This window comes from Crocodylus siamensis, chromosome 5 (assembly GCF_052110815.1).
Source record: "Crocodylus siamensis isolate JL-2025a chromosome 5, ASM5211081v1, whole genome shotgun sequence".
NCBI classification, from domain to species: domain Eukaryota; kingdom Metazoa; phylum Chordata; order Crocodylia; family Crocodylidae; genus Crocodylus; species Crocodylus siamensis.
The window spans coordinates 1,750,954-1,777,467 of record NC_143399.1 but is presented as its reverse complement, the minus strand read 5'-3'; the positions used below and the strand labels follow the sequence as shown (position 1 = coordinate 1,777,467).

The following is a 26,514-nucleotide window of genomic DNA, read 5'->3' as shown; positions in this document are numbered from 1 at the left end:
TGACTTTACTGCTCTCCAGCTTGGGAGCAGTTTACAAGCTAATTATAAACTCTCCCCTAATTGTGGAGAGGCCGGAGCCTTATTTACATGAAGGCATCATTATGGCTGCATTGAAGCTTTATGAAGCCCTGGCATCCACTGGAAGTTCCCTTTACGCTGCCAGAGCAACATAAAGCAGCCACGGCATAAATGAAAATCAGGCCCCAGAGGTCTTCTTTCCCTGCAGTGCAGACGTATCGCTCCCATTATGCATTTGCATGAAGGGGCTGCAACCCTCCATAAAACACGCTCGCAAACTTCCAATGCATTAGAGACAAGCTGGACTCAGCACATGCAGGAGGCTTCTGCTGAGAAGCTGGGGACTGAAGTATGGCACCATAAAAATTTACAGCTGCCCTGGATACAAGGTTGGAAGGGCCCTCGTGTTTCACAGGGTGGGGGGCAGCGAAGCTGTGAATTCAGGGGCGCTGCCATTGTGTGGGATCAGCCTTCAAGAAAAGCACAGGCATCATAAGAAAGCTGGGCTGGAAGGGATCTCGCAAGGTCATTTAGTCCAGCCTTTATTCATTTGAACAGAAAGCCGGGGAGGAAGGCGTGCTATTTGGACAGGGTGAAGTTGAGGGGAAAGATATCAGAAGTGGGGACGAGCTGCTGCTGGACAGGGCTTGGGGCACTGGAGGTCTGGGCTCCATTTGGTAAGAGAGGGAAGACGTGCGCACCGTGTCGGAGGGCTGATGGTTTTACCAGCCTGTGTTTAAGAAGGTCTTCGAAGCGTGCGGGGCAGAATGGGAACAGACACACATTTCTTGCAGCATTTAGACAGAAGTCCGCACGCCGTTAGACCTGATCTTGAGCAGCCTGGACAGACCCCATCATTCGAAGGGGCAGGCTCAGGGCCTCTGGATCTTACTGTCCCTTCCCACCTCTGCACCTGCCTCCACACCTCCCTTGACCTTGACTGGCCGGTGTTGCAACAAGCTGCAGGTGGGTACAAGTCCTCCCTCCTCTCTGAGGTCTGCAAGCTCCTTTTAGATGCTCTGAGAATCAGTCACTTATTATTCAGAAGCCACCTATAAATGGACTAGGTTGTCCCAATGAAACCAAGCCCATTTTTACCCTCCCAACCCTCTGTATTGCACAGGGTCATCACTTCGACTATGTTAGGAAGCCATACACATGCAGAGGGCTCAAAAGGAGCAGGCTTTATAACAATCACTGCAACGGAAACCTGAGCCAGACTTCCCACTGCCAAAGCTGTGACTCAAAGTGAGACACTTAAGGCTGTGTATCCCACATGGGCTAGGGGCAGGTGCTGGTATCCTTTTCCCTTCTTCATTTCTGTAGCCCCAATGGGCTATGAGTTACTGGATCTTTACTAGTCCACTTTGGACTGGCTGGTACCTATCCCCAGCCTGGGATCAGTGCCATTTGGAAGGGAATTTGGAGACAGGGGAGGAAGAAGGGAACGTTTTCCTGGGCTCCATCATCCATATTACAACATCTCATACAGATATGTCCACCCCTTTGAATCATACATGCATAATTCAGGCTCAGCTCTATGCCCTCAATCTATATCATGAACGAGGTGAAAAGTGTCTCTGAATCTGCACTGAGCTGCACTAAGCCCACATGGTCGTACTCTGACCTGTACGGCCATGTGCCACGCTGCAATACAACAGGTGGCTTCGTGGCGTGCTCATGGGGCAGAGGCCTGCTGATTGCTCCTGCTAAAAATGTCACTTGCCTGACGCAGCCTTTATCCTAACTGGTGCTTTTCTACGTGAGGACTCATTGGGCCCTGCAAACACCAATCATGGATATCCCCATGCCACAGATGGGAAGCTTGAGGGAATGCATGGAAGTCATGAGGCCAAGGGTACATCAAGAGAGGGAGTCGGAGAAGCTGGGACTACTGCCCAGGATTTCTTGGCTTCCGGTCCTGTGCTAAAAGGAGCCGGGGAGGTAGAGGGAGTGAGGCACCTTGCTACAGCTCCAGAGGTGTGAGATGCAGGCCAAAAGGATGCCCAAAGGACCAAGCCATCCCTGGGTACCTGGTCAGCAGAGCAGCACAGTGGTGATGCTTGCATGCCGCTGGCTTCAGACACTGCCATACCTCTACCCCACTAGCCCAATGGCCTGTTTAGGTGTGACAGTGCCCGCTGGTCTGTCTGCCCGGCTCTCTCACCTGGTATCTGTCCGAGTGATGGATATCGTCCGAGGAGTGAGGCGATGCTGTCGGAGAGTCCCCTTCCCGCTTGATGGAGGCCGACAGCAGGATGGACTGCAAGAGAAAGGGAGCAAAGGAGACGTTTACCCTGTGAGCAGCGCAGCGCTTCCCTGCGTCCACTGGAAGTGTCTGCTCTTTGGTCAATAAACGGGGCTAGAAGCCCAGCAAGTGGGTGACGGGCTCCACTGAGGGTGGTGGTTTGGCCTCTTGGCATGCAAACTGTACGTGCCACCGTGCCACACGCAAAGGCTGGGGTGAGACTGAGGCAGCCCCGGCAGGGCTCACACCCCAGCCCTGGCCCTTCATGCAGCTGCCAGTGCACCCTAAGGAAGGGCTGGACTTCCCCACCCCAAACAAGGAGCGTCGTAACCCAGCCTCCCATGTTCCCCGGTCATCCCAGGGCATGCCGGTGTAAGAAGTGTTGCATGGGAGGACAGAAAGGCGCATAGTCTAGGTTGATTCAGCAGGCGAGAAACACTGCACTGCATCGTCTCTCTCATGATCCCCGACTGACGTTCTGCGTACAGAGCACGCGCCAAAGCATGCAGTGAGGTCACATCCAGGCTCTTAGTCCAAGGTCAGGAAGCATAAGTGCAGCCTCTTCTGACAGGGGAAGAGAGATTTGATGTTGGGATCACACACACACCCTGGAGAATTTATCCGGGGTTTAGTAATGTGCGCAGCACACACGTGCTGCCTCGGAGATGCCACACAACGCCTGTGAAATATGTGGACACAAAACCCCATGTCAGAAACCACTCCCGGCATATGGCAAAGGATGGCAGAGCAATGTGAAGCGACAGGAAGGAGCACTGGCTGCCAGCACCCTCACGAATGAGCCCCGCCATGAGCTGTAACTGCTTCATCATTAGCAACTGGGAAGCATCGTTAGCTTCTTCTTCCATCTACTCCATCATTAACAACTGAGAAAAACTCAGACGTGCCCTTTTAAGCGGGATTAGCCTAAAGCCATCATTTTTAAGGCTCATTAAGGGTGCATGTCCACACATGCATGCCCTTAATGCGCCTTAAAAATGGCAGTTTTAGGCTAATCCCACCTAAATTGAATACCTGCTTAAAGCAAGTACCAAATTTAAGCTGGCATGGTTAAGTCACATTAGCCCACGTGTAGACACTTAATGTGCATTAATACAGCTACACATGCACTAATGAGGCTTAATTATGCCATCCTAAATTTTATAAGCTTTAATGTGCATTAGCAGGTCTACATCTAGACGCACGCCTAAGTCATCTTAATGGGCCTTAAACAAAGGCGCATTAAGTTTAGGCGTGTGTAACTGCACATGTAGACACACCCGATGTGACCTCCTGAAGTCCCTGCCAACCCTCATTTTCTAAGTCAGAAACACGCTGATAACCTTCACATCATCCGGGGAGGGGGGTTGTCTAAATTCTCTGCACTACAAAGTTTTATGGGAGATTACCAGAAGAGGCTGACAATAGAGAGAAGATGAACTGAACCTTTTTATTAGGAGAGAGGAGGGAAAAAAAAAACCCCCTACGACAAATACACAGCAGTTCAACTTTTGCAGACAAGAGATGGTGAAAAGAAGCTAACTGCAAAAATAAATACACACTGTAAATATGACTCTCCGGCTCTTTGTTTCGGAGGACGTCGGCTGGAACAACCATAAATGACACAAATGCCTGTGAAGGGAAGCCAGGCTATCATCTGAATTGGACAGGTCAAGTGCGGTCGCAGCACTATTAAAAGATGTAATGCTTTGGAGAAAGAGGAACTTTCCGGAAACGTTTGCCTCCGGGCTGAGGTGAAATGTGGAAAAATGTGCTTTTGGGGAGGTGTTTTGGAAAGGTCTGAGCGGTGGGAAGCCGCCCGTAGCACTGACTGCCAGCAAGAAATGGGGCCCTGGGACCTGGGCTGAGAGCAAGGCAGGCGAGGACCCGCCGGGGTTGCAGCAGGGTGCTGGGCCCATGGTGCTGAGCTGGGGCTGGGGCTGGGATCCCAGCCTGATGCTTGGGGCCCACCGGCCTCTGGAAGCGAAAACGAGCTGACTGCGCCTGCTTCGCCCTGGAAGTTTGCAAGCCGCACAGGGCAGAGGTTGCTGCAATGCCCAGCACGAGGAGGAGGCGACTAGCATTGCTGGAATCCAGTTTTTTTGGGTTGAAATCTCACGTCTGGGGCCAAATCGGTTTTGACTTCTATCGCCGGAGCACGGCTCAGTCGCTCCGGGCTGTGCGGCGCTACCACCGGCGCGTCTCCTCCCTCCAGACCCATCCGCCCGGGGCTTCAGATACTCCCCACATCCACGGCAGCATCCTGCACGCAAGCCCCACCAGATGCCTCCTGGTTTCGCTTGCCCCCAAGCCAAAGGAGTGAGCTACAGGGAAAGCCCCGTCGCCTTGAAGGACTTGGTGCGGTTAGCGGGTGAAAGCCTGGCCCTTGTGCTGCGGGCAGGCTGACCCCTGCCAGTCTGCAAACGCCTCTGAGGGTGAGGATCTCGGCTGCAACGGAGCTTCGGCCCTGCCCTGCGGGACCTGCGCCCAGGCTGGGAGCGAGCACAGCTTGCCTGCCTCGGCGCGGGGCTGCACGAGGTGAAGACGATGGATTTTTGCAGGGCTCCTTGGCAGACCTGCCTGAACCCCGGGACAAGAGCAAGGAGGGATTTGAAAAGCCCAGCCCTGACCCGGCAGCGTCTGAGCTCCCTCTTGCACCTGAGCTCAGGGGGACGTCCCGGCGCGGGGGGAGTTAAAGACATTTCCTCTTCCAATTTATTCAACAGGAGGAGGGAAAAACCCAGACGTCTTCCCCGCCTCAGTGACAGACGGACTGACGGACCCGCTCGGCTCCCCCCGCCCCGGAGCTGCTGGCCGCTCTCATCCAATACGATTATGTGAAAAATGGCCGGGCGAGCTATGGAGACAGTAAATTAAACGTTATGTATTAGTTTTTAGCGTGTGGGCTTGGGAAGGATGCCGGCCCCATTTATTCCGCAAACCTCCCGAGCGCCATGGCGATGACCTCTGGAAAAACGCAGGGCTCAGCTAATCCCAAAGATGTCAATCTCGAGGCCTCTTCTACATACACTTGCCGTTTAGATTAATAAACTGTCTATTTTTAAATTGCGTGTGAGCCTTTCCATGCTAAGTGCCTCGCCGGCATGCCGAATGCAGCCTGCGGGACGCCCGGTCACACGTCCCCCGCGCTGCGTTGGTGCATGGCATTTCCCTGAGCTGCGGGGAGCACGGCGCGTCTCCGGCCGCGGGGCTGGGACCGGTCCCGGGGCTGCCCGCTAGGACCCTGGCGCCACTGGCTGCAGTCAGCACGCCTCGCTGCCCTGGCCATTCTGGGTTCGCCTGCACGTCCCGTCCTTTGAGGGGCATCTCCCAGACTTGCTCTGCTCACCCGGTACCACCGGTGTACGTTCCTTGGTCAGACTGGAGGGAGGGTGGCGTGACATCCCCAAGGCTGCACCACCGAGCTGTAAGCCCCGTCCAAACCCAGGCTCCACACAGAGCACTGTACATCCCGAGCTGTCCTAAAGCTGCTCTTCCTGCATGTTGAACGCCCGGCGATCCCCAGGCTGCAGGGACCGGCGCTGCCGCATCCCCCGAGGGACCTCGAGACAAGGAGATGGATTTGTTCCAGGCAGCGGAGGGGGGAGCGGGGACTCTCACCATCATTTATCCGGGGTGAGTAACAAAGAGGGACGGGCCCAAAGTTGAAGCGCCAATGCAAGCTTTTTGGCATGTGGTGGCCTGGGAGAGGAGATGCCGAAGACTCGGTCCTGAGGCTCGGGAAGGGGCTGGCGGCTGGATGCGGGCATGCCCCGACGCTCACCCCATTGCAGGAGTTTTGCTGTGCTTGTGACAGGGCCTAAAACAGCAAAGCGGGTGCTTAACACAGGGCACCGAATGAAAACGGCCCCAGCCCAAGTCCTCTCCACATGTGTCGCTCGCATCCCCGGCGCCCACCTCTGGCAACATCTGGCTCCGGCACCAGTCCTTGCGTTACCGCGAGCCCTGAGAGCACAGCTGGAGCACCGTGCCCCCGAAATCCTGCTGCTATGGCTGGGACTGTATCTTCCACCCCTGAAGCAGAAAGGCTCTGCAGCCAGGGACCGACCGGGCCAGCAGACCTGGTGACAGCACAGAGACCGGTGAAGCACGTGGGCAGACCGCGCTCCAGCCCTGCTCCTGCCTTGTACACGTGTGTTTTCGGGTAGCGTGGTGGCACTAGGGGCCACCTCCATTGCTAAACCAAGCTGCATTCGTGTGGGAGCTGTGGCAGCCAATGCACGTGGCCAGCGCTGGTGGGAGAAATCCAGTGTTTTGCGGGGGCTAACTCAGGCTCTGACTGCACCCTCCCATAGCTCTCTCGTGATGGGCTCATGGCAGGCGTGACCTTGGCATGTGTGCAGACATGCAACCACCAAGCAAGCCGCAGACGTGGCCCAAAGCCCCTGGTTATGTCCATTGGGAACAGCAGCACTCACCCTGCCCCGCTGACATGCCCTGCTCACTGCCCCCATTTTTCCATGGGGAAACCACTTCCAGCAAGATCCCCGCCCCCCAATCCACTCCAACCCAGCACCTGATCTGCCTGGGGTCCCTACCCCGTGCCAGGCCCTGGGTAGAGCCTGTCGCCTGGCCCCAGCGGTTTTGGAAAGCAAAGCCAAGGCCGTGCACAACCAGCAGCGCAGCCTCATATTTCTCGCGCCCCTTTAAATCATCTCTCCGGCGGGGGAAAGGCGCTCTCTGCAGAGGTGATAAACCCTCCAAGGACCAGCCCCGGCATCCCACCTGGGGCGAGCTAAATAAAAAAAGGTCACCAGCGCTTTTTAAACATGGACAAAAAAGCAGTAAAATGTGTTTGGGAAAAAAAAAGCCGGCATTAAATCATGACTTTTTGCCTGGCTCGCCTCATTAAAAGTGGCCTTTTGGAAGGTAAAATTATCATTGTAAGTGATAAGATCTTTAAGAAAATAATTCACGGCTTCTTCACCCTTTAATATGATAGCCGCCACCGGCTAATTTTTTTCTTAATGGCAACGAGGCCATCAATCTTGTCCAGGCTGCATACTCGCTCAGGCTCCCTCCCTCCTGCCGTGCAGGGCGGCCGTGGCTCTGGCTGAGCTCACCGTAGGGATCTTTTACTTTCTTCTGACCCCCCCGCCCTATGCTTTGTCCATCACTGCTTCTTCTGCTGGAGTCGGAGGGAGGTTATCTCCCAGGAGCCTCTGCAGGAGCAGGATGAGCTAGGAGCACGTGAGGGTGATGCTGTGTGCGTGCTGTGTGTGTGTGCCTGTATGTACACAGTACAAGCAATCCCTGGGCAGACAGCCCCTGCAGAGGCACGGATCCCAGTTAACCGTGTGTGATGCCCAGGCCTTGTGCTCACCCATCACCCAGAGGTGCATTTCACTGGATCTCCGGCCCTGGGGACCCTGCCACTGCAGGGCTCTGGGGCAGCAATGGACCATCCTGCAGCAAATCCAGTTCAGTTAGAACTCATGTACGTGCCACGATTTTTGCCCTTTCATGCACGGCAACTGCACGTCTGTTTGCATGACCATGGACGTGAAATTTTAATTTGTGGTAAGCCAAACTAAATTACTTCTGGATGAGTTTTACTTTACAATGCCATAAAGTCTTTTAAAATGTCAGGAAAACCCGCACGTGCAAACAGTAACGCTGCTGAACCACAAGAAAGGACACATTTAGTTACATGTACAAGAGCCCTAAATGTTGGATTTGTCTGAGACGGCTTGGACAGGGCTGATCCTGCCTCAGGAAGGGCTTGGACTTGATGTAATCTCTGGAGCTCCCTGCTAGCCCCACTTCTCTAGGATTTTTATGAATTAAAAACAATAGGCAGGTTTTGAATAAATTAAACCTCTGTCCCTTGAACTGCTCAGCTCATGGTAATGGTACCTGGAGCTCAGCGGGTCAGTTCGAGCAGCCCGAGGGGGCTCTACTTTGCGCTGGCTGCAAATGGCTCCTACAGAAAGCCAAGAACCAGCATGGCACGGGTGTCCCGGCCATGCACCGCCATGCCTCACGGGGGTGAGAGTGTGCTGGGTATGTTTATAGGACTAAAAAAGCACAACCAGGTGTATCTGTGGGAGTAGTGTATTTCTGCTGGCCTGCACGCCCACGTACAAACAGTGCATTGGTGGGGTACACATGCAGCTCCCTAAACCTTACGTGTGCACACGATTGAGCACGCCAGTGGGGTGGGGGGGAAGGTGTCCATCCCGGGTGCAGCCAGAAATGGCTGGAAACGGCTCCCCGCCCCCCATCCTAACCGCCTTCTCCATCTCCCATCGGCAGGTCAGGTGTCATCGCAGGAAAGAGGCTCACGGCTGTCGCTGCCATTCGCTGCCTTTCAAGGCCAGTCATTTGAGACTATTAAGTGCTGGACTCTTGCTTTCTGATAGCCCCGGAAAAACACAGGGAGTCTATTTTTCTTAAACAATCCATCACAGCTGCTGTCAGCAGAACAAATACCCTCGCCCCGCGTTTTATACCTCTCTATGGCCTGGGTTTTTATTTTTTCCTTATTTTGGCACAAAGTGTTTCCTGCCTGATGCGTTGGGCTTTAACTCTGCCGTCTAAATAGGTACTTATCACTTAGCATGGAGGTGATGGCTTGACATGCTGGCTGCCGCCCGCCCTCCCCTCCGCCGCGGGGAAGCAGTCAGAGTGTTGCTAATAGCTGTTATCACTTGAGAACTGTAACCTGAAAGCCACGTGTGATACCGTGCCGCGGCTCGGTCCCCCCAGCCAGCTTTTATGCTATTGCTTGCAGTTCCCTGATACCGGGATGGTCCCGCTACCCTCGTGGAAACTTTGCCAGGTGTCCAAAGCTGCTCCTGCTGGTGTCCAGTCAAGGTGTGGGTGTCTCATGGCCATGAAGACACATCCCCCTGTTCCTGCAGACGCCGGGGGTCGGAGCTGCACACCGAGCCTGTCCTTCTCTCCCAGGCCAATGCCAGATGACTGGGCATTGACAGCCTTGGCTGATATGCCCTGTGGTAGTCTGGTCCCTGAAAGCCTCTGTGTCTCCTGGGAGAAGACGGAGCGGGAAATCTGTCTCCATAGCTCAGTTGTGCATAGAGGGACGATGAGGCTCAGACTTATTAAGTGACTCTCCCAAGGCCACCCACTGAGCCTGGGGCACAGCAGTGCTTGGACTAAGAACCCAGGAGTCCTGACTCCCAGCCCCCTGCTCCGACCACCGTACAATGGCCCCGAGGAGTTAACTGGCCGTGATGGCGCAGGGATCTTGTCAAGGTCTACAGCTCTCAGCCTCGCCTGCCTTCAAAGCTCTTTCTCCTTGGAGGGCTTTAGTGGTCAGATTCCCCGCCGGGTGCAGTAATTCTTCCTCAAACTGCTCCACGCTGCTGTAAAATAACAGGGAGGTAGCACCGCGGCCCTGATCCCAGCCCAGCCAGAGGGCTGCATGCTGTACGCTGGCCGCCTGCCTATTGGCACCCTCTGCCAAGTCAGGACAGACCCAAACCCTGGGGGTCTTTAAGAGGAGGCTTCATGCCTACCTCGCTGGGATCATTTGAGCCCAGTTTTTCTCCTGCCCAGGCGGGGGGTCGGACTTGAAGATCTACGAGGTCCCTTGACCCCACTTCTGCGATTCTATGAAACACTAGGGTAGATGTGCACCTTATAGACTGCCCAAAGTAGATGTGCATCTAGCACAAGCTATCCTGGCCTGGTGCTTGCTTCAGCAGAGGCTGTGTGAGCAAGGCCCTGGTGCGGCTGAGCCGGGCAGACAAGCTGCAAGTCGGGGTCCCTGCAGGGCGGGGGGAGAAGCCTTCCCCTGCTGCTGCCCCATGCCCCACTCTTCACGCAGTCTCATCCCTCCCTTGTGCCGCTCGTGCCCAGCCTCCACAGGCCGACGGCTCCCTGGGCTCTGCGGTGCTGCGCTGATGCTGCCACGAGCAGGGCTGGGATGGGTGCACTCTCCATCTGGCTCCACGCGTCTCCGCTTCGATGACTAGAGAGATGCTAAATGCTTCCCCCCTGCTCAGACTGGTCTGGACTGGGGTGGGTTTTGCTTTCCTTTACAACAGGGGCATGGCCACATGGAGTTTCTTGAGCAAATATCGACAACATTTAATTGAAGCAGCATGCCGGCGGCTGCAGCCCCCCCGCTTGCCCTGTGCTAGGTTAGGGGGTTAGGTGTGTGTTGTCTCAGGGGTGACTGAGTTGTGTTGCTCCGAGGTCGGACACGGGGTTTGCCTGGGCTGGTTTGGACAGGGCTGATCCTGCCTCAAGCAGGATGTGACCCTGCCAGCCCCGCGGCTCTGTGACTCAGCTGTCCCCAGCCTGGGAACAGCAAGGGCTGTCTCCACCCCTTCAGATGAATCTGTGGCCCCCGCCGTCCCCCCTTTCCTCTCCCAGGCGCCCCTCGTCCAGCCCTTCCGTCTCAGGACATCACAAAAACCACAGATGGGGCCACATCAGAGCATGCACCAAAGCCCCAGATCCCCGGGACGTGCCTCCCGGCTGCAGGGAGAGCTGTGGGGAGACCTCCAGCACCATCGTCTCTGCCAGCACCTGGGCTCGCTATGCCACGCTGCCCGGGTGCAGAGAGAGGCTGGAGCCGCAATGCCAATCCCCACCGGTACGGATACGCCATTCTTGCTCTGGCAGCTGCAGCACAGGGGAGCACCGCTGACTCCCGGGGTTATTTGGAGGCCTCCAGACCCAGGGCACAGGTGGGACACGTGGCCGTGACCATCGGGCTGCTGCCAACGGAGTCAGGTTGACAGCAAATGGGTCCTGCCTCTTGGTGTCACCGGACTGGGACATCCCTGACCACAGGCACGTCCCAGGCCTAGTGAGGGCCGCGGTCCGATCATGCTGCTCGTGGCTGGACCGGACCTGGCGGCCTCATACTCCATCTTGGACAAGAGGAAGGGGCACGGTGCATCCCCTGTCCCCACTGGCTCTGCTCCAGGGGCCCTGAATACCTGGAGCGCGGCACCTCTCCATACCACGCTAGGCTCGTCCCCAAGCAAAAGCCACTAAGAAATCCTGAATCGTCAGAGGCTGAGAGGCTTTCCTGAGTGGGGCAGGAGACATTTCCAGCTCCCCCTTCCTATCCCCACCCTCCAGCTCCTTGAAGTTAACATCCTTAGCCCAGACGTGCTGGGCAAAGGGGAGGGGTAGGCACGGCGACCGGTCTCGTTTCCACTGAACGACTCTCCAGCCTGGTTTAATCCCCGTGCTCCACGCAAGGGAGATTCTCATTTCAAAAGCTCGGCCCTCCCGGGAGACGCGCCCTGCCTCTTTATCCGGCATCTGTCAGCGACTGGGGGTCTTTGCCCCCAAAGAGCTGATCTGCCCCACGAGCCGGCTCCACGCTCGGCACTGCGGAGTCACCGGCATCCAGCCCTGACGAGCGGGGAGAGGGGAGCTTGCCGGCCACAGGACCTCCACCCTGCCCGTGCCCTTCCTCGCTCCTTTGTGCGACAGGCAGCAGCCTCCAAGACCCCGGCTTCTCCCTCCACTGGCTCTTCTTCAGGTATCAGGGCCGGCCTAACTGGAGCGATGCCAGGCAGGGGGTTCAAACCTGCAAGCTGGCAGAGCTCCACTTCCACAATGGGGGTGGGCCAGGTGCCCTGGGCTTTGGGGAAGCCCCGTTCCCTCCCTGAGGATCAGTTCCCACGGTGGAAACGTGCATGGTGATGCGGGGCTGGAGCCTCGGCCGGCAATCCTGAGGCAGCGCAGCGCTATCGCGCCCTACGTGCTGCTGCCATCGCTCTACCCTGATGCAGCGCAGTGCTATCACCTTCCTACGTGCTGGTGCCATCGCTCTACCTTGATGCAATGCAGTGCCATTACTGTCCTACATGCTGCCATTGCTCTACCCTAATGCTGTGCAGTGCTGTCGCCATCCTGCATGCTATTGCCATTGCTCTACCCTGATGCAATGCAGTGCTATTATTGTCCTAAGTGCTACTGCCACTGCTCTACCCTGATACAGTGCAGTGAGATCACTGTCCTACATGCTCCTGCCATTGCTCTACCCTGGAAGATCTGAAAAGCAGCCGGAGGACCTGGGAAGTGACAAGGGGTGACACCAGCCCCGCAGGCAGTGTGTATGTGCATGTGCTCCTTTGAGGCTGGCGAGCTAGGTGCTGAGGCTTTGCCTGTGGGAAACGAGGGGAGCTGGGTGTCTGTGCTAATGAGCACCTTAGTGTCAGTGCAACCCTGGGGAAGCCACTTCTCTTTGCCTCATTGCTCTAACCTGTGAAATGGGCGCACCATGATCAGTGACCACCTCCCATTTCTTTGTCTCTCCATCCATTTGTCTGGCCCCAATCACCCCAGGGTTACGTCCATGCAAACTCTTAGCATGAGAGCAACAGGTCCCAGCCCCAGAGCTGGTGGGGCAGGTGGGCGATGCAGGAGGGCATCTGCCGGAGATGTAGCACAGCTCTCGGCATGGGTCGGCAGCTCTCTCTTCTCCCACAACGCTGCTCGCCCGTCTCTCCCCAGCTGGCGTTTGGCTCTGGCTCTCGCCACTCTCACGCCCGGGTTGATGGCGTGAGCTCTGTGTGTTGGAGCCGCTCTCGTTAGCTGCAATCTGGAGCTGTGGTGGCCTCCCCGTCCTTTGGCTGCAGGCTGCTTGGAGCCAGCCCGCGCCACACCACAGACAAAGCGCGAAATTAGCCCAGCGCACCCAGGAGAGGCCTGGGACCGTCAGCGGGGAGCGGGGACTTACCTTGGGAGTGCCCGATGCCATGGCCTCCTTCAGGATGGAGTTCTTGCTGCCAAGAGAGAAAAGGCGAGGGTTAGCTTGCAAGCAACAGCATCCTACAGGCACAATACCCTGGGGGGGGGCATGATAACCAGGCTCTCCTGCACGCACAGGGGGTCAGACACCCACACCCCAAGAGCGGAGCTAGCCCAGGATGAGGCCCGAGGGGCAGGGGGGAGCAGAGTGGGGTAACCCCCTAAACACAAGGAGATGAAGGCAAGTGCTGGTGAGAGGACACGTGGATCCCCTCTCCCTACTCCCCAGCGCGGGGAAGGAGGGGCTCACCCAGCTCTTCCCTGCGGGAACGGCCGCGGATTTAATCCCGCTCCCCCCTGCAGACAGGTGAGCCCCCGAACAATTACTCGTCCCCGCACCGTGGCGGTGGCGGCGATCGGGCCCGGGCGGCGGTGTTTGGCTTATTAAAGTAATCTCTCTCATGTAAATTCTGCCGCGAACACGCCGCAAACAGCATTAGGAAATAAATTATTTCCCCCTGATTCGATTTGTCGGCGCGGAGCACCTGCAGCCGGCAACCAGGCGCTTGAAATATGTTGCCAGCCCGGTGTCTGCGCGGGTAAGTACCTCGTGGTTGGCTCCTGCCACGCCGCGGCTCGGGGGAGATGATGGATGGGTGGGTGGAGGGGGAGGTGAGCGGGGGGCTCGGGGGGGCTGGAATCGTGTTTAATAACAAAATCTGTATGCAAGCCTGCATCCTGGGCTAAGGATGAGTGATCAGCAGCCAGAAAGTATTAAAAAGCTTCGCTAAACAGATGCTGACAATAGAACAAGACATATCAAATCAGATCGACTTCAGGAACATTAATATACACACGTGCACGCACCCGGCCCGCACGCCCGGCCCCCCGGTCCACCTCGCCCGCCGCGGGAGGGGAGGCATCAATAAATTTTTATGAGACTTTTAGAAGATCGACGCGGTACTCGATGTGACAAAAAAGCAATGTGCCTGTCATGTTCGCTTTGCTGGGGACGCGCCGGCCCCAGATGCCGTGCTGCCGCGGCGGCGGGCAGAAATTGAATTTGGCTGGTTCTAATCTGCCTTGATTTGGCAGATGGCTGGGTGTTATGAAATGAGAAGGGATGGAGGGAAGGTGGCCTCTCCTGGGGCTGCCCCCGCCCTGCCCTGGGCCTTGCACGGGGTGTTAGGAGGAATTATCCGGCGTGACCAGGCCATAAGGGGTGCAGGAGAGGAGCAGTCTTCCCCCGGGGTTTCCCCCCACCCCGACAGCTGGCTTTGCCAGGTTGCCTGAGTGCACCGGGTTCGGGGTGCGGGTGCTGCTGGCCCCAGTCGTGAGCTTGCCCGGGGGGAGCAATGGGGGCAGCGTGTCTGGTGCAGCAGGATCTGCAATCGTGCCCAGCCCGGGGCACTGTCGGGGGGTGGCAGGAGAGCCGCAGGTGGTCCGGACCTCCACGACACAGGAGCCGGCGCCCTTCCCGCCTGGGCCCAGCAAAGCCGGCCTCGGAGCTGCCCCGGGGCTGATATTTGGGGCACAGGCCTCCCCACCCTGGCTTGTCCTTCTGCGGAGCCACGGTGGCCTCGCATGGGTCAGAGCCAGCCCGGCAGCTCGGGGACGCTGGCACTCCTGGCAGACACAACTCTTTGGGTAAATGTTGTATCTTTTATTAGACCAACTAAATATTGGCACTGCTGGGGCCTGAATCCTGCCTTTCCTTTTAAATCACTCCGGCACGGCGAGGGGGAAGCAACTTCTTGCTCTCCCAGACAGAAATTAAAACCTTTCTTGTACTCGACAGCGAGCCCTGCATTACCATTCCTCCTCCGCTCCTCAGCCTTTGGCCCCGGAGCTGCCTTCCCCTTCGGGGCCCTTTCACACAGTCGGTGCAAAGGCCAAGGTCCCGCCGCAGAGATAAACGTCCCCCGGCTTTTGGCTGAAATTTCCTGGAAAAGTTTCTATTGCCTTTAATTTAGGGGGATCTTTTTTTAGAGCCGCCCCCTTCTTTCCCAGCTAAATTTAGGGCCATTCTATTAGTCCCATTAATAGCAGATATTTTTAACGCGGGGGGATTTGGGAAGGAAGCCTTGCTTCCCAGTGTGCAACTGCGGGCGAGGAAGAAAGTGCCCCTGGGAGCAGGTTCCCGCACACACGACTTCTCACGCCTTCCTCTGGTGCTGGTCCCTGCTCGAGACAGGATCCTGGACCCCGAGGGCTAATTCACCCTTCCTCGAAATAGCGAGATCGGAGAAAGGGCTCGCGGCCGTCAGCAAAGAGAAACCTGCCGTTCCATAAACGCTGCAGACAAATTGGAAATGGTAAACGGGAAACGGAGACCTTTAAAGTTCAAACACTTTTCGGCGCCTTTTAAAGTTTTTCGCTCTAGGCCCTGGCAGGGAGCACAATCTTTGGAGACCTCGGAGATCTCTTTAATCACCAAGCCAGTCTGCTGTGCTCGGAGATGATTACACATTTACATAGTAATAACCCCGACACTCCCCACATTATTTCATGGCTAGCATATTTCCACTCGGCGAGTGATCCATGTGTTTTAAATTATAACCTGTACATAGGAAATTAGTTACTAAGTAGGATATTCACAGGCTCGCCTGACACTTCTAATTAAGGTGATTTACATGGAATTATCCTTCGAAATAAAAAAATGGTGTTTTGCTAGCTAATAAAATATAATTACTACCCGCTTTTATAAGTTACAGTGCGTTTTAATCTATTTGGGGACTTGTTTATCTAGTTCATTACAAGCAAACAACTGCTCTTCCTTTCTAGGCGGAAAAGAAAAAGGGGCGAGGGAGAGATGCAGGGCAAAGAGGGGGTCCCCGCCGGGCTGGACACACGCATGTGCCCGGTGTTCACCCGCGTTCGGGGATTCAACTCGTCTGGCAGGTGACAGGAGGCAACGTCCTTGTCTCAGCAGCCACCGGCCCTGAGTTACGCTCCCCCCGGGCACCTGCCCCGAGACGGCATCGCCCCTATTACGGCCGGTGGGGCCGAGCGGGCGACAACTGAGTGCGGCCGGGGCCCCTTGCCGGCGCGGCTCTGATTTATATCCCCTGTCATTATGATTTCACGTCGCCTGCTAAGAGGAACATTTCCTTGCAGCAAACCTGGGAGAAAGAGGAGAAACCCTGAGCATGGGGCGCGGATGCTGCTGCCCCGGCTGGTGGTTCGCAGGCACCTGAGGGCTCCTGGGCGGCTGCTCCGAGGGCCCCGGGGGACGGCCAGGCCCGGGAGGGGTGCGTTGTACGTTTGAAGGGGCAGCAAACCCCTCCCCGCACCAGGTTCTCCGTTGCCCGCAGGCCTCGGCCCCCAACCGCCTCTGCTATTAGCAGCCCTCGCACGTGCGTCTTTGGCACTGAGCCGATCCCAAAGTCGGTGCTTTTAGGACGGGGCTCATCTAAGGCTCTTGATACCTCCTGCTGCCTCGATAGTGCTCCCGGAGAGGAAAGCAGCAAAGCCCAGCTCTCAGGGCCAGGCAGGATGTGTGCGTGAGCTCTGGGGTCCTAGGGCCACTGTCGGGCTGCAGCTGGTTTGAGACCACGCAGGAGCAGAGCGCCGAGGATGGGAAGGGTCAGACCAGGGTGCCCCAAACTGCATGAAAGCGGCCTGGTTTCAGAGGTGCTCCACGGAGTCGAGACGTTGGCACCAAAAGCGAAGGTCCTCCACGGAGGTGCTGAGCGCTGCCTCTCCGCGCCCGCCTGTCAGTGCTGCTAGCTCGGGGGCCACGGCTGCGAATGCTGCACCCCGCTGCTCCCGGGCGCAGGGACCTGGCTTCGTGCAAGAGCAGACCTCGGCTGCCAGCTCTGCTGATGAGCCAGGCTCGTGTTTATTAGGTCTCTTCTACCAGGCAGAAACAAATGAGCTGATTATGCAGGGGAAACAGCGCGGACGACTCTCCACAAAGAGCTCTGGTTCGCACGGAGCCAGCGGCTGCACACGCAGCGGGAAATGCGGCTTTGGCTGATGCGTTTCAGCCCCGGCGCCTGCCCCAGACGGGCAGTTCTCGGCGTTTTAGACATGGGGGACCCCTGGATACACTCTGGACACCCCCAAAAGACTCGGGCACCCCTGGGAAAATGCCAGCTCTTAGCTTTGACTTTGCGGTGGAAGAGCGGCTTTCTGCCATCGCGCACAAGAACGGGGCCCGCCCACCGCAGGGCAGGATGGCTTTAACGCTACGGATTCCTGTTTGCAACCCCTGGGTTTCTCCTGTGAGTTTGCACGCCTGCCAGTGCTAGCATTGCCTGGCACCCTTGAAAGGACCTCAAGGCCCCCCTGGGGTGCTGCGGGACCCCGGTTGAGAATCACGGTCCTAGACCGTGCAGCCTTCCCGAGGCGGTTTCCAAGCAGCACGGTGAGGACTGTGCGTCCGAGGGGATCCCTAATGTGTGCCCAACCACAAAACCCTGGCCACGGCCAAGCCCCATGTTTCTTGAACCTGAGCAGTTTGGAGGCTTGTGCTCATCCTCAGCGAGAGCACGCTTGAGAGCCTGGGAGATGCTTGCAATGGCTGGCGACCGACCACGCTGCAGCGGCAGGCCTTCGCAGGGCTTGGTCCCCCGTGCCCACCCCACAAAAGATGCTGCCTGGAGCCAGCCACGATGGGTACGCCTCCTTGAAACACTTCCAGGGAAAGGTGCTTGTTTCTCCGACTATACCAGGAGGGTAAGAAGCACTGGAAGAGGTTACCCAGAGAGGCGGTGGACTCTCCATCCTTGGAGGTGTTTAAGGCCCCGGCAGACAAAGCCTTGGCTGGGATGATGCAGTTGGGGGATGGATTAGACGTGACCTCCTGAGGTCCCTTCCCACCCTCATTGTCTGTGATGATATGATTTAATGCCTGGCCGCTGCAGCACCCGGGTGGGGAGACCTGGAGGGGAGACGGGTGAGACCCTGGAGGAGACACTGCCCCTGCACAAGAGGGAAGCTGGCCTGGGAAGAGGGGAGCGAGGGCCGCTGGTGTCTGGGCAGGTGAGCGGAGGGAGGTGTCACTTGCCCCCAGAGGAGGAACTGAGGGGATGCTTTTCACCGTCGCATCTCTGGAAGCTCCCCCTGACCTGGCAGGATGCGCCAGATTTGCAAAAGACCCCTGAGCTCAGCTGTAGCAAGCATCTCCCAGGCTCTCAGCAGGGCCAGACGGGGCCGGAGCAATGGGCCATCCAGCTGTGTCCTGTCCCCGACCATGGCAGGGCTGGGGGCTGTGGAGGGAGGGTGCTGAACTGGGTCCCTCTCCCTGTTCATTATCCAACAGCATCGGGGTAGAGGAAACATCTCCCACAGCCATTCCTAGATCCATCACCCACAAACTTATCCAGTCCCTTTTTGAACCTGGTTCTGCCTTCACCTCCTGGGGCAATGAGTTCCACCTGTTCACCACACATTGCTCTAAAAAGTCCTTGCTCTTATACCCGTCTCCTATCGTTTCCCTTCGTTCTAGCACTTGTCTGCACCCTTCCTGATGTTATAGCCTCAATCATATCCCTCCTCAGCTGCGTCCTCTCCAAACGCAAGACTCCTGGCCTTTTTAGTCTCTCCTGGCCCTGGGTCATTTGTGTGGCCCTTCTCTGGACCTTGTCAACGTGTCCTTTCTGCTGGGCACTGATGCAGGCACTTGGCAGGGCCTTTGCACTTGTCTGCACCCAGCATCTTTGCAAGCTTGGCCCATGCATCTCCCTGCTACCCCCAGGAGCAATGCTGCTGCTGCAAAGTAGAGGGAGAGACCCCCCGCCCCCCCTGCTGCAGCTTCATGCCTGTTGGCACAAGCCTTGCTTCTGGGCATGTCCCCCTTGAGATATCCCCCTGCTCAGACTGGTTGGGACTGCAGACTTCCTCTGCAGCGGGGGCACGGCCTCGGCCTGGGGTCTCTGGAGCGTCCATGACCCCCTGGCAGCAGCTGCAGCCCCCCTGTATCCCGGGGGCAGGGGTGATACCTGGGGCTGTGTTAGGGGCGACTGCGTCATGTGGCTCAGAGGTTGGACCTGGCGTTTGTCTGGGCTGGTCTGGACAGGCCTGATCCCGAGCTGGGGAGTTGCGGGGAAAGCACAGTCCGTACGGCACCAGCTGCTGGCGCTGACTCAGAAACAGGCTCTGGGCGCTGAGGGAGAGAAACGGCTCCAAGGGTCCTTCCCCAGCTCCGGTGTCTCTGGGCATCCCTGGGATTTGCACCCCGCTGCACCCATGAGCAGGCTGTCAGCCCCCACCGCCACAGGACCGAGGGCTTCCAGGTCCCGAACGGAGAGCGTGATCCCTGCAGTACACACAGGGCATAAAGGGACACACCCAAGGTGACGCACAGGGAGTCAGTGGCAGGGCCTGGCTTTGAGCCAGCCTCATGCCCTCACCACAAGGCCCTCGAACCTGCAGCACCCGATGCTTCCAACATCAAACTCGCATGGGCTTTCAGCAGGGCCAAAACCGGGTCTGGGGGCCCAGCATCTGCTAGGGAGGGGAGGAATGGTGCCTCTGCAATGGGGCTGCATTTCCCTGCCTTCCCTCTGCCTCGCTGTGCCCTGACTGATGTAACCCCCCATCAGCGAGGGCCAGGACTCGGGGGGCCAGTCTTCCCGTGAAACAGAGACATCACGCATGGAGGTTCCCCGTGGCCCTTCACGGGCTCTCTGCTGCGTTCCACCCCAGAGCTGGCTGCGTTTCAGTGGTGGATGAAGCAAAGCCTGTACACTCTTCAAGCCAGCTGGCAAAGCCCCTGGGAGGTGGAAGGCGCTGCACGGATGTGTAACACCGTGTGATTTAATTGCACGCCCATGCTCTCAGCCCTGCCTGCCTCCACCCCCTCCTCTCCTGCTCCTGGCTTTTCCAGCACCACGCACGTGGCCTTGTCCTGCTTTGGCTTCCCTGGGATGTCCAAGCATCCTGGCTGGCTTCCCGCTCCATTGCGGGGGAGCCTAAATTAAACCCTGGAGCACCTGGCAACCGAGGAAAGTGCCGGGTGGTTGCAAAGGCAGGTTTCTCACAGACCCCCGCAACGGGCTGGAGCCAGCGCTCGAATCCGGACCCAGGACAGAGTCTGGGACTCACATCTCGAGACCCCCTCTGCAATGGGAGAGCTGGGCGCGGCCGTACAACGGAGGAAAGCAAACAGCCTCCCTGGGCTTCACGATGGGCGTCGAGAGACCGGTGCAGAAGTGCGTGGCCTGCTGCTCCCAATCTGGCCCGAGGGGAGAAAGCAGCTGGAGCAGCCGGGGGCATCCTCCCCTCGCTGCCGGGCTCGTGCCAGGGCTGGCAGGGTCCGAGACACCCGCAACCAGCCCTGCCTTGCCCCCAGGAGGGTCCCACTAGGAGCTACAGGGCCCCGCTCCTCTCCTCACCCCCCATAACTCCCGGGCCCGGGTACATCCACGCCGAGAGGTGGGGAAGCTCCGGCGGACTTGGCCGCTGTCAAGCCGGCCTCGGCGGAGATCAATCAGGTGTGGGCCACAGCAGGGAGGGGGCCGCGGGTGCAGGGGGGGCACCCAGTGCTGCCTGGAAGAAGGTAGTGCAAGGCACTTAATAGTACCTGTCCTCGCTCTCCCCGGCAGGGATTTATGCCTCGAGGGGTCACCTCTGGCGAGACTCTAATAACACGACTTTATTAGCTTGCCTGCGCCTCCTCCGAGCAGGGGGCCGGCGGCACCTTGGCCACGCCGGGGGGGGCGCGCTGGGGACGGGAAGCATCTGCCCCGGCGGGTCCCCTCCACGGTGACAAGAGGGAGAGGGAGAAAAATGAGGCTCCCTTGAAATTTATCACGCACCCAATTACAATGTTAATTGGCAAGTCCCAGAAATCAATTAATTCGCAAATTTTTTTCAATTAAAAATTAAGATAAATCATAAAACGTTATTAAGCAAAGGCCAAACTCCGTGAACTTTTTTTTTTTGCCGGCATCTGGATTTTTTTTTTCATTTAAATAAAAAAAAAAAAAAAAGAGCTGTGTTGCCAAAGCTCGATGCCCTTGAGTGTCTTTGCTGTAGCGCGGGGGGCTGTCATCAGCAGGACTGGGCTGAAGACAGATAAAAAAATATCGACCGGTCGGACACACTGCTTCTGTTTTATTGATCAGGCGGGAATTTAACTTGCTGTGCATATCCACCGTGTCAGCAAGGGCTACAGGGGAAATTAAAAGTACTTGGCTGGGAGATGTCGCCTTGATACCGGGGCTGGGGGGAGGGGAGGGGAGGGGGAGAGGGGGCCACAGAGAACGGGGGAGGTAGGGAAGAGGAAAAGAAAAACAGGTGGGAAGAAAAAGAGGAAGACAGAGAGAAAGGGGCAGGGAGTGAAAGGGAAGAAGGAAAAGTTTGGAAGACGGGGGCAGGTGGGGAAGCGCGGACACTCCCTCTGCTTTGCCCTCTCTCCGGAGCGGTGCTCGGCTATCACGTGGGTTTTAAGGGGAGAGATTTTCTGGAGCTTTGTCAACAAAAAAAGCCCATTCCTAAATGCCTCAGCTCTCATTTGGATGCCAGGCCTGGCCGCAGCACTGGCTGCCTGGGGACAGTGCCTACGGCTTGGCCAACAAGTTGGCGTCCCCAGGTGGACCTCTCAGCTGCAGCCATGTCCCAGACACAACACGGGACAGCAGGACAGATTTGGGGATAATCTACTTGACTTAGCCTGGGCAGCTGCTAGGTCTGAGTCTCTTTGGTGGCTGGCAGCGAAGCCACTTGAGGACCACAGGAAAGCAGGGCTGGAAGGGACCTCACCAGGTCACATCCAGCCCAGCCCCCTGCTCAAGGCAGGATTAGCCCTGTTCAAACACGCGTCTGTCCAACATGCTCTTGGAAGGATGGCAAGTCTACCACCTCCTAGGCAGCCTGTTCCCGTGCTGGACTGCGCTCAGAGTCAGACCGTCCCTCCTCATCTCCAGCCTCAATTTCCCCATCTGGAGGCTGTTGCTCGTAGTCCTGTTCCTTGTGGCCACAGAGAAAAGCCCATCTCCATCCTCTCTGTCATAGCTCTTGGGGATTTGAAGACTGTGATCCCTCCGTCCCTCTTCTCTTCTGCTGGGTATGGGCATCTCAGACAAGGGCTTGGTCTGGGCTAGCACAACACTGTCTAGAGCGGGGGCCCTGGTGCCACACCAACCCCTGACCGGAGTTGTCCATGCCACGACCAGGGTTTAACAGTTGTGGCAGGCAGGGTATGTCATATGCCAGACCCCATATTGGCACGGAGCCAGAGGCCCCTCTGGCATCGTCTTCCTTTGACATGTTGACTGTGCAGATGGCAGCAGGCCACGGGCCACAGGCAGGGAAAGCAGCTTGGCTTGCAGCTGGACCATCGGAGAAACACGCTACTCAACGGGCCACGAAACACAAGCCAGGAAGCAAGGCGGCTGTGGGAGCTGGCTCCGTGGAGGTGAACTTCTGCCAGGGACGCTGGGGGTGGGCCTGACCCCGAGGAAGGCAAGAGGATGAAGGAGAGGGTCACCAGTCCCTGCCCTGATCCTGTGCTTTATATCTGTCCCCACATCTGTCCCTGAACCTGCTGGGGACTGCCCTGTCCTCGTCGCTGGGGGAGATCTCTCTCCGATTCCTTCATCCTGGGCGTCCCTGGAGGGGTCTTGGAATAGGGGTTTATTCCAACAGCCTGAGGGGACACAACCAGCACTGGCTCTTGTTCTTGTTCCCCGCGAAGCTGCAACGATGAGGCACCAGAGAGAGAAGGATGCTGGGATACAGCAGGCAGCAAGAGGCGCTTCCTGAACTCCGGCGCTTCCAGCCACAGGCACCAGTGCCATGGGTGGGACAGGAGCGACTGGCCCAAGGTCCCTTAGCCAGGCAGTAGCAGAGCCAGGGAGCGACTTCAGACAGCCTGCCTCGCGGGCCAGCCCCCCGCCCAGCAGATCAGCCCACCCCCAAATGTTAGCCAGGGCTTCTTTGTAGCCTCCTTGCAGACGTGAGATCCAGCCTTACAAATACGAGACATGCAGCTCATCAACCACAAAAGGTCTACAGGCAAAAAGAGGTGTGTGTGTGGGGGGAGAAATGGATGGATGGATAGATAGATAGGTAGATAGATAGACAGATAGACAGATAGATGCATGGACGGACAGGTAGGTGGGTAGGTAGGTGGGTGGGTGGATGGATGGAAGGAAGGATGGATAGATGGGTGGGTTGATAGGTAGGTGGGTGGGTGGGTGGATGGTTAGGTGAGTTGGTAGGTAGGTAGGTGGGGGATGGATGGATGGACTGCTGGGTGAGTGGGTAAGTAGGTAGGTGGGGGGATGTGTGGGTGAGTGAATGGGCAGGTAGTTAGGGGGCGGGGGGACAGATGGGTGGGTGAGTGGGTAGGCAGCTAGGCAGGTGGGGGGATGGGCGAGTGGGCAGGTAGTTAGGGGGTGGGGGACGGATGGGTGGGTGAGTGGGTAGGTAGGTAGGGGGCGGGGGGACGGATGGGTGGGTGAGTGGGTAGGTAGCTAGGCAGGTGGGGGGATGGGTGAGCGGGTAGGTAGGTGGGGGTGGATGCCCCAGGCCCCATCCAGACTCCGTGTAATTACGACTCAGACTGCGGGGGTGCTGGGCCCGGCCAGCGCCGCGGGGCCCGGGCGCGCGGCCACGCTCGCTCGCTGCCCTTCGCACGGCTCCCAAGCCGCAGAGCAACGCGGGGACGCCGGCACGGCGGCCCGACCGGGCGGCCCCCGGCCACCGAACAACGGCCTGCAGGAGAAGGCTGTTATCTTCCGCCTGGTCCTGCCGTGACCAGGGCAGGACACACACGCTTCGCCCGCGCACTTCACAGCTCCTGGCTGACAGCAAAGGGATGCTGAGACCCCGGAGCCCGGGCTGCGGGTGGAAGTATGGTCCAGTGGACACGTCCCCTTTAGCAGAAGGTGCAAGGAGGGCAAACGGCCAGGTGCCTAAGAAGAGGGGCTTGTGAAGGCATGCATGCACCTGGGCTGGAGGTAATGCGACGGGCAGCACCTAGAATCAGAAACAGATGTCCCCAAGCCGCGGGGCTGGCAGGAGCTGCGGGGTTACATCCAGTCCGAGCCCTGCCTGAGGCAGGATCAGCCCTGTGCAAACCAGCCCGGACAAACCATCGTGTAGAGCATCCCCACTTCCCCAGCATCTCTCCCATGGCCTCCCTGCTCCAACAGTGCAGGAGTTTTCCTTGAGATCCAGCCCAAACTGCTTTGCACCTGCACCGACTTTGCTTGGGGAAGAAGAACAGCGCTGGCCGGTCCTGGGGGCTGCTTGCAATCCCTGCACCCGGAAGCCCTCAGCGGAGGGATGCTCCTTCCCCGCGCCCCAGGCAGCACCCAGCCTCCTGGGTAGCTAAGGGATCCAGCCTGCATGGACTGAGCAGGGCAGGGGCATGGGGAGGCACACAGGGCTGGCACGGGATCGTAGGCAAGCAGGGCTGGAAGGGACCTCACGAGGTCACATCTCATGCGATTCGATGCTCAAGGCAGGGTCACCAATGACTAACCCATCCCAGCCGTGAGTCTGTCCAAGCTGCATTTGGAAACCTCCAGGGATAGCGAGTCCACGCCCTCCCTGGGCAGCCTGTTTCAGTGCTTGACCCCTTCAGGGTTGGTCCCTCATCTCCAGCCTCAGTTTCCCCAGCTGCAGCTGGAGACCACTGCTCCTAGTCCTGTCCCCTGCAGCCACAGAGAAAAGCCCGTCTCCATCCTCTCTGCCCCTCAAGGACTGGAAGTCCATTAGCAAAAAACCCTGCTCAGCCTACACTTCATTCCTCCGACTACATTCATTCCTCCTGCCGGGGTCATGCCGAGATGGTGCACTGCAGTGCAAGGGGCTGTACACCTCTACCATGACAAGGGCATGCAAAGGGCACGTGAGACTCGGTTGTCTCCCCATATCCCGGTCCAGTGCAACCGCCTGGTGCTGCCTCACGCGTCAGCTCTGTCGGGAGCTCATTTCTCTACGGAAGATGGCCTTGAGGGGTTTGGGGCCGAGAGAGTTAATCCCCTTCCAGCTGAGGCTTGTAGTTTTGTTTGGTTTCAATTTATACCCTTCACTTAAAGAGGGGGATAAAAAAAAAAAGGAAGGAAAAAAGGGAGGGGAAGGGGGGGGAAGCCAGGTGACATATTCTAAGAGAGAGCACCGAAAACGTGTTAAGCACTTCAAAATCTCATATATTCAATCGGCCTCTGGCAAGACATCTGCCTAATGTTAGAGCTTAAATATCCTTTTCCATTTTACATGCATTCAAGTCTCATTTGAGCGAAATGAAACGGTATTATTAAAGGGAGATTTTGCACAAATGGCCTGAATTTGACATGTCAAGTTCAATGAGGCTGTTACATATGTAACGCCGAGAAGGGCTCCGAGGCTGCCGGCTCTTGAAACGGCGCCAGTGGCTCAGAAATGAAATTTGCATCTGCCTTCTCCATCCCCACCTCCCTCCGGAGCCCAGGCAGAGCCGGCGAGGGGCTGGGAGAGCCGCGGGGAGGGAAGAGCGGGGGCTCTGGGTTATTCGCTCAAGGGCGATCCTGGCCCTACGGCCGGCTCTGAGCCGTCCTGTGCATGCCCACCTGGCGCTGCCCAGTCCTACCCAGTCCCTGCTCCTTGGGGGAACTGGTTGTGACGCATGCCCTTGCTCTGCTCTCTGCCATGCCCCGACCGGCAGCCTTTGCTCCAAGCAGAGCATCCCTTTCTTGGGACGCAGGGGAAGGCGGGAGACAAGGGGCAGGTCTGACTCCCTGGGAGCTTCCCGGTGTTGCGTGCGGCCACCGATCCCACAGCCCCCAAAACCGGACGGCCCCTAACCGGGAGATGAGCTCTGGAGGGAGATTCTTCCTGCCGCCCATCCGCAACTTCCCTTGATCCCCATGACACCCTTTAGGTCCCTGCACCCCTCCCGGAGCCATGCAGGGCCAGCCTGGCGGGTGGTGCCAGCCAGGGCACGGGCAGAGGCGACTCCGTGGGCCGGATCCACTGGCTGCACGGGCAGGATTTGGCCCGTGGGCCACATGTTGCTTTGGGTGACTTTCCACTGCTCAGCTCCCGGCCCTGTGTGACGTCTCCCTCGCCTCTGGGGGCACCTAGACGGCACCAGGACCCGGCGGCGGGAGAGCCCTGGGGCTTTTGGAGGAGGACGGCTCAGCCCTGGCTGGACCCGTGATGCACGGACAGGACGGGTCGAGATGGCGCGGGACAGGACCAGCACGGGGCACTTGCAACTGCAGTGCATTTCTGCGCCCCTCTCCCATGATGTTTGCCCCCATCCCGTAACAAAGAGGAGCTGCTCTGGCTTTGCAGGGAGCAGGGAGTGGTCTGAGCTCACCCGGGCACATCCACGGCCTCACCGGACCCCCAAGGCTTCGTTCCAGGGCTGGGGGAAGATGAGAGCAGCTTTGTTCGAGATTAGCCTCCGTTGCCTGAATCCCTGGCCCAGATGGAGCGTTAGCTATCACGGCACGGCGGGAGTCGTTATTTAATAATTAATAAAAGCCCCCCGATGCCTCCCCCGCGCGTGGCCCGGCGCTGCAGCCAGCGGAGAGGGGCGAGCTGTCTCCTCGTTAACGGCTGGGTTATTTAAGGGAATAATGCTGCTCCTTTTCATTTGTCAGCTG

At 57.8% G+C, this 26,514-nt stretch overlaps 1 protein-coding gene across 5 annotated transcripts in view; it reads right to left on the bottom strand.

Moving 5' to 3' along the window:
- RNF220 (ring finger protein 220) overlaps positions 1 to 26,514 on the bottom strand; it is a 225,998-nt gene that overhangs the window by 63,876 nt on the left and 135,608 nt on the right. For all 5 annotated transcript variants that reach the window (XM_090048411.1, XM_090048412.1, XM_090048415.1 and 2 more), the window contains exons 4-5: positions 12,957 to 13,002; positions 2,186 to 2,281 (exon numbers count right to left, since the gene is read on the bottom strand). In XM_090048411.1, the coding sequence (XP_089904537.1) occupies positions 2,186 to 2,281; positions 12,957 to 13,002 (142 nt within the window). The remainder of the gene's footprint in view (positions 1 to 2,185; positions 2,282 to 12,956; positions 13,003 to 26,514) is intronic.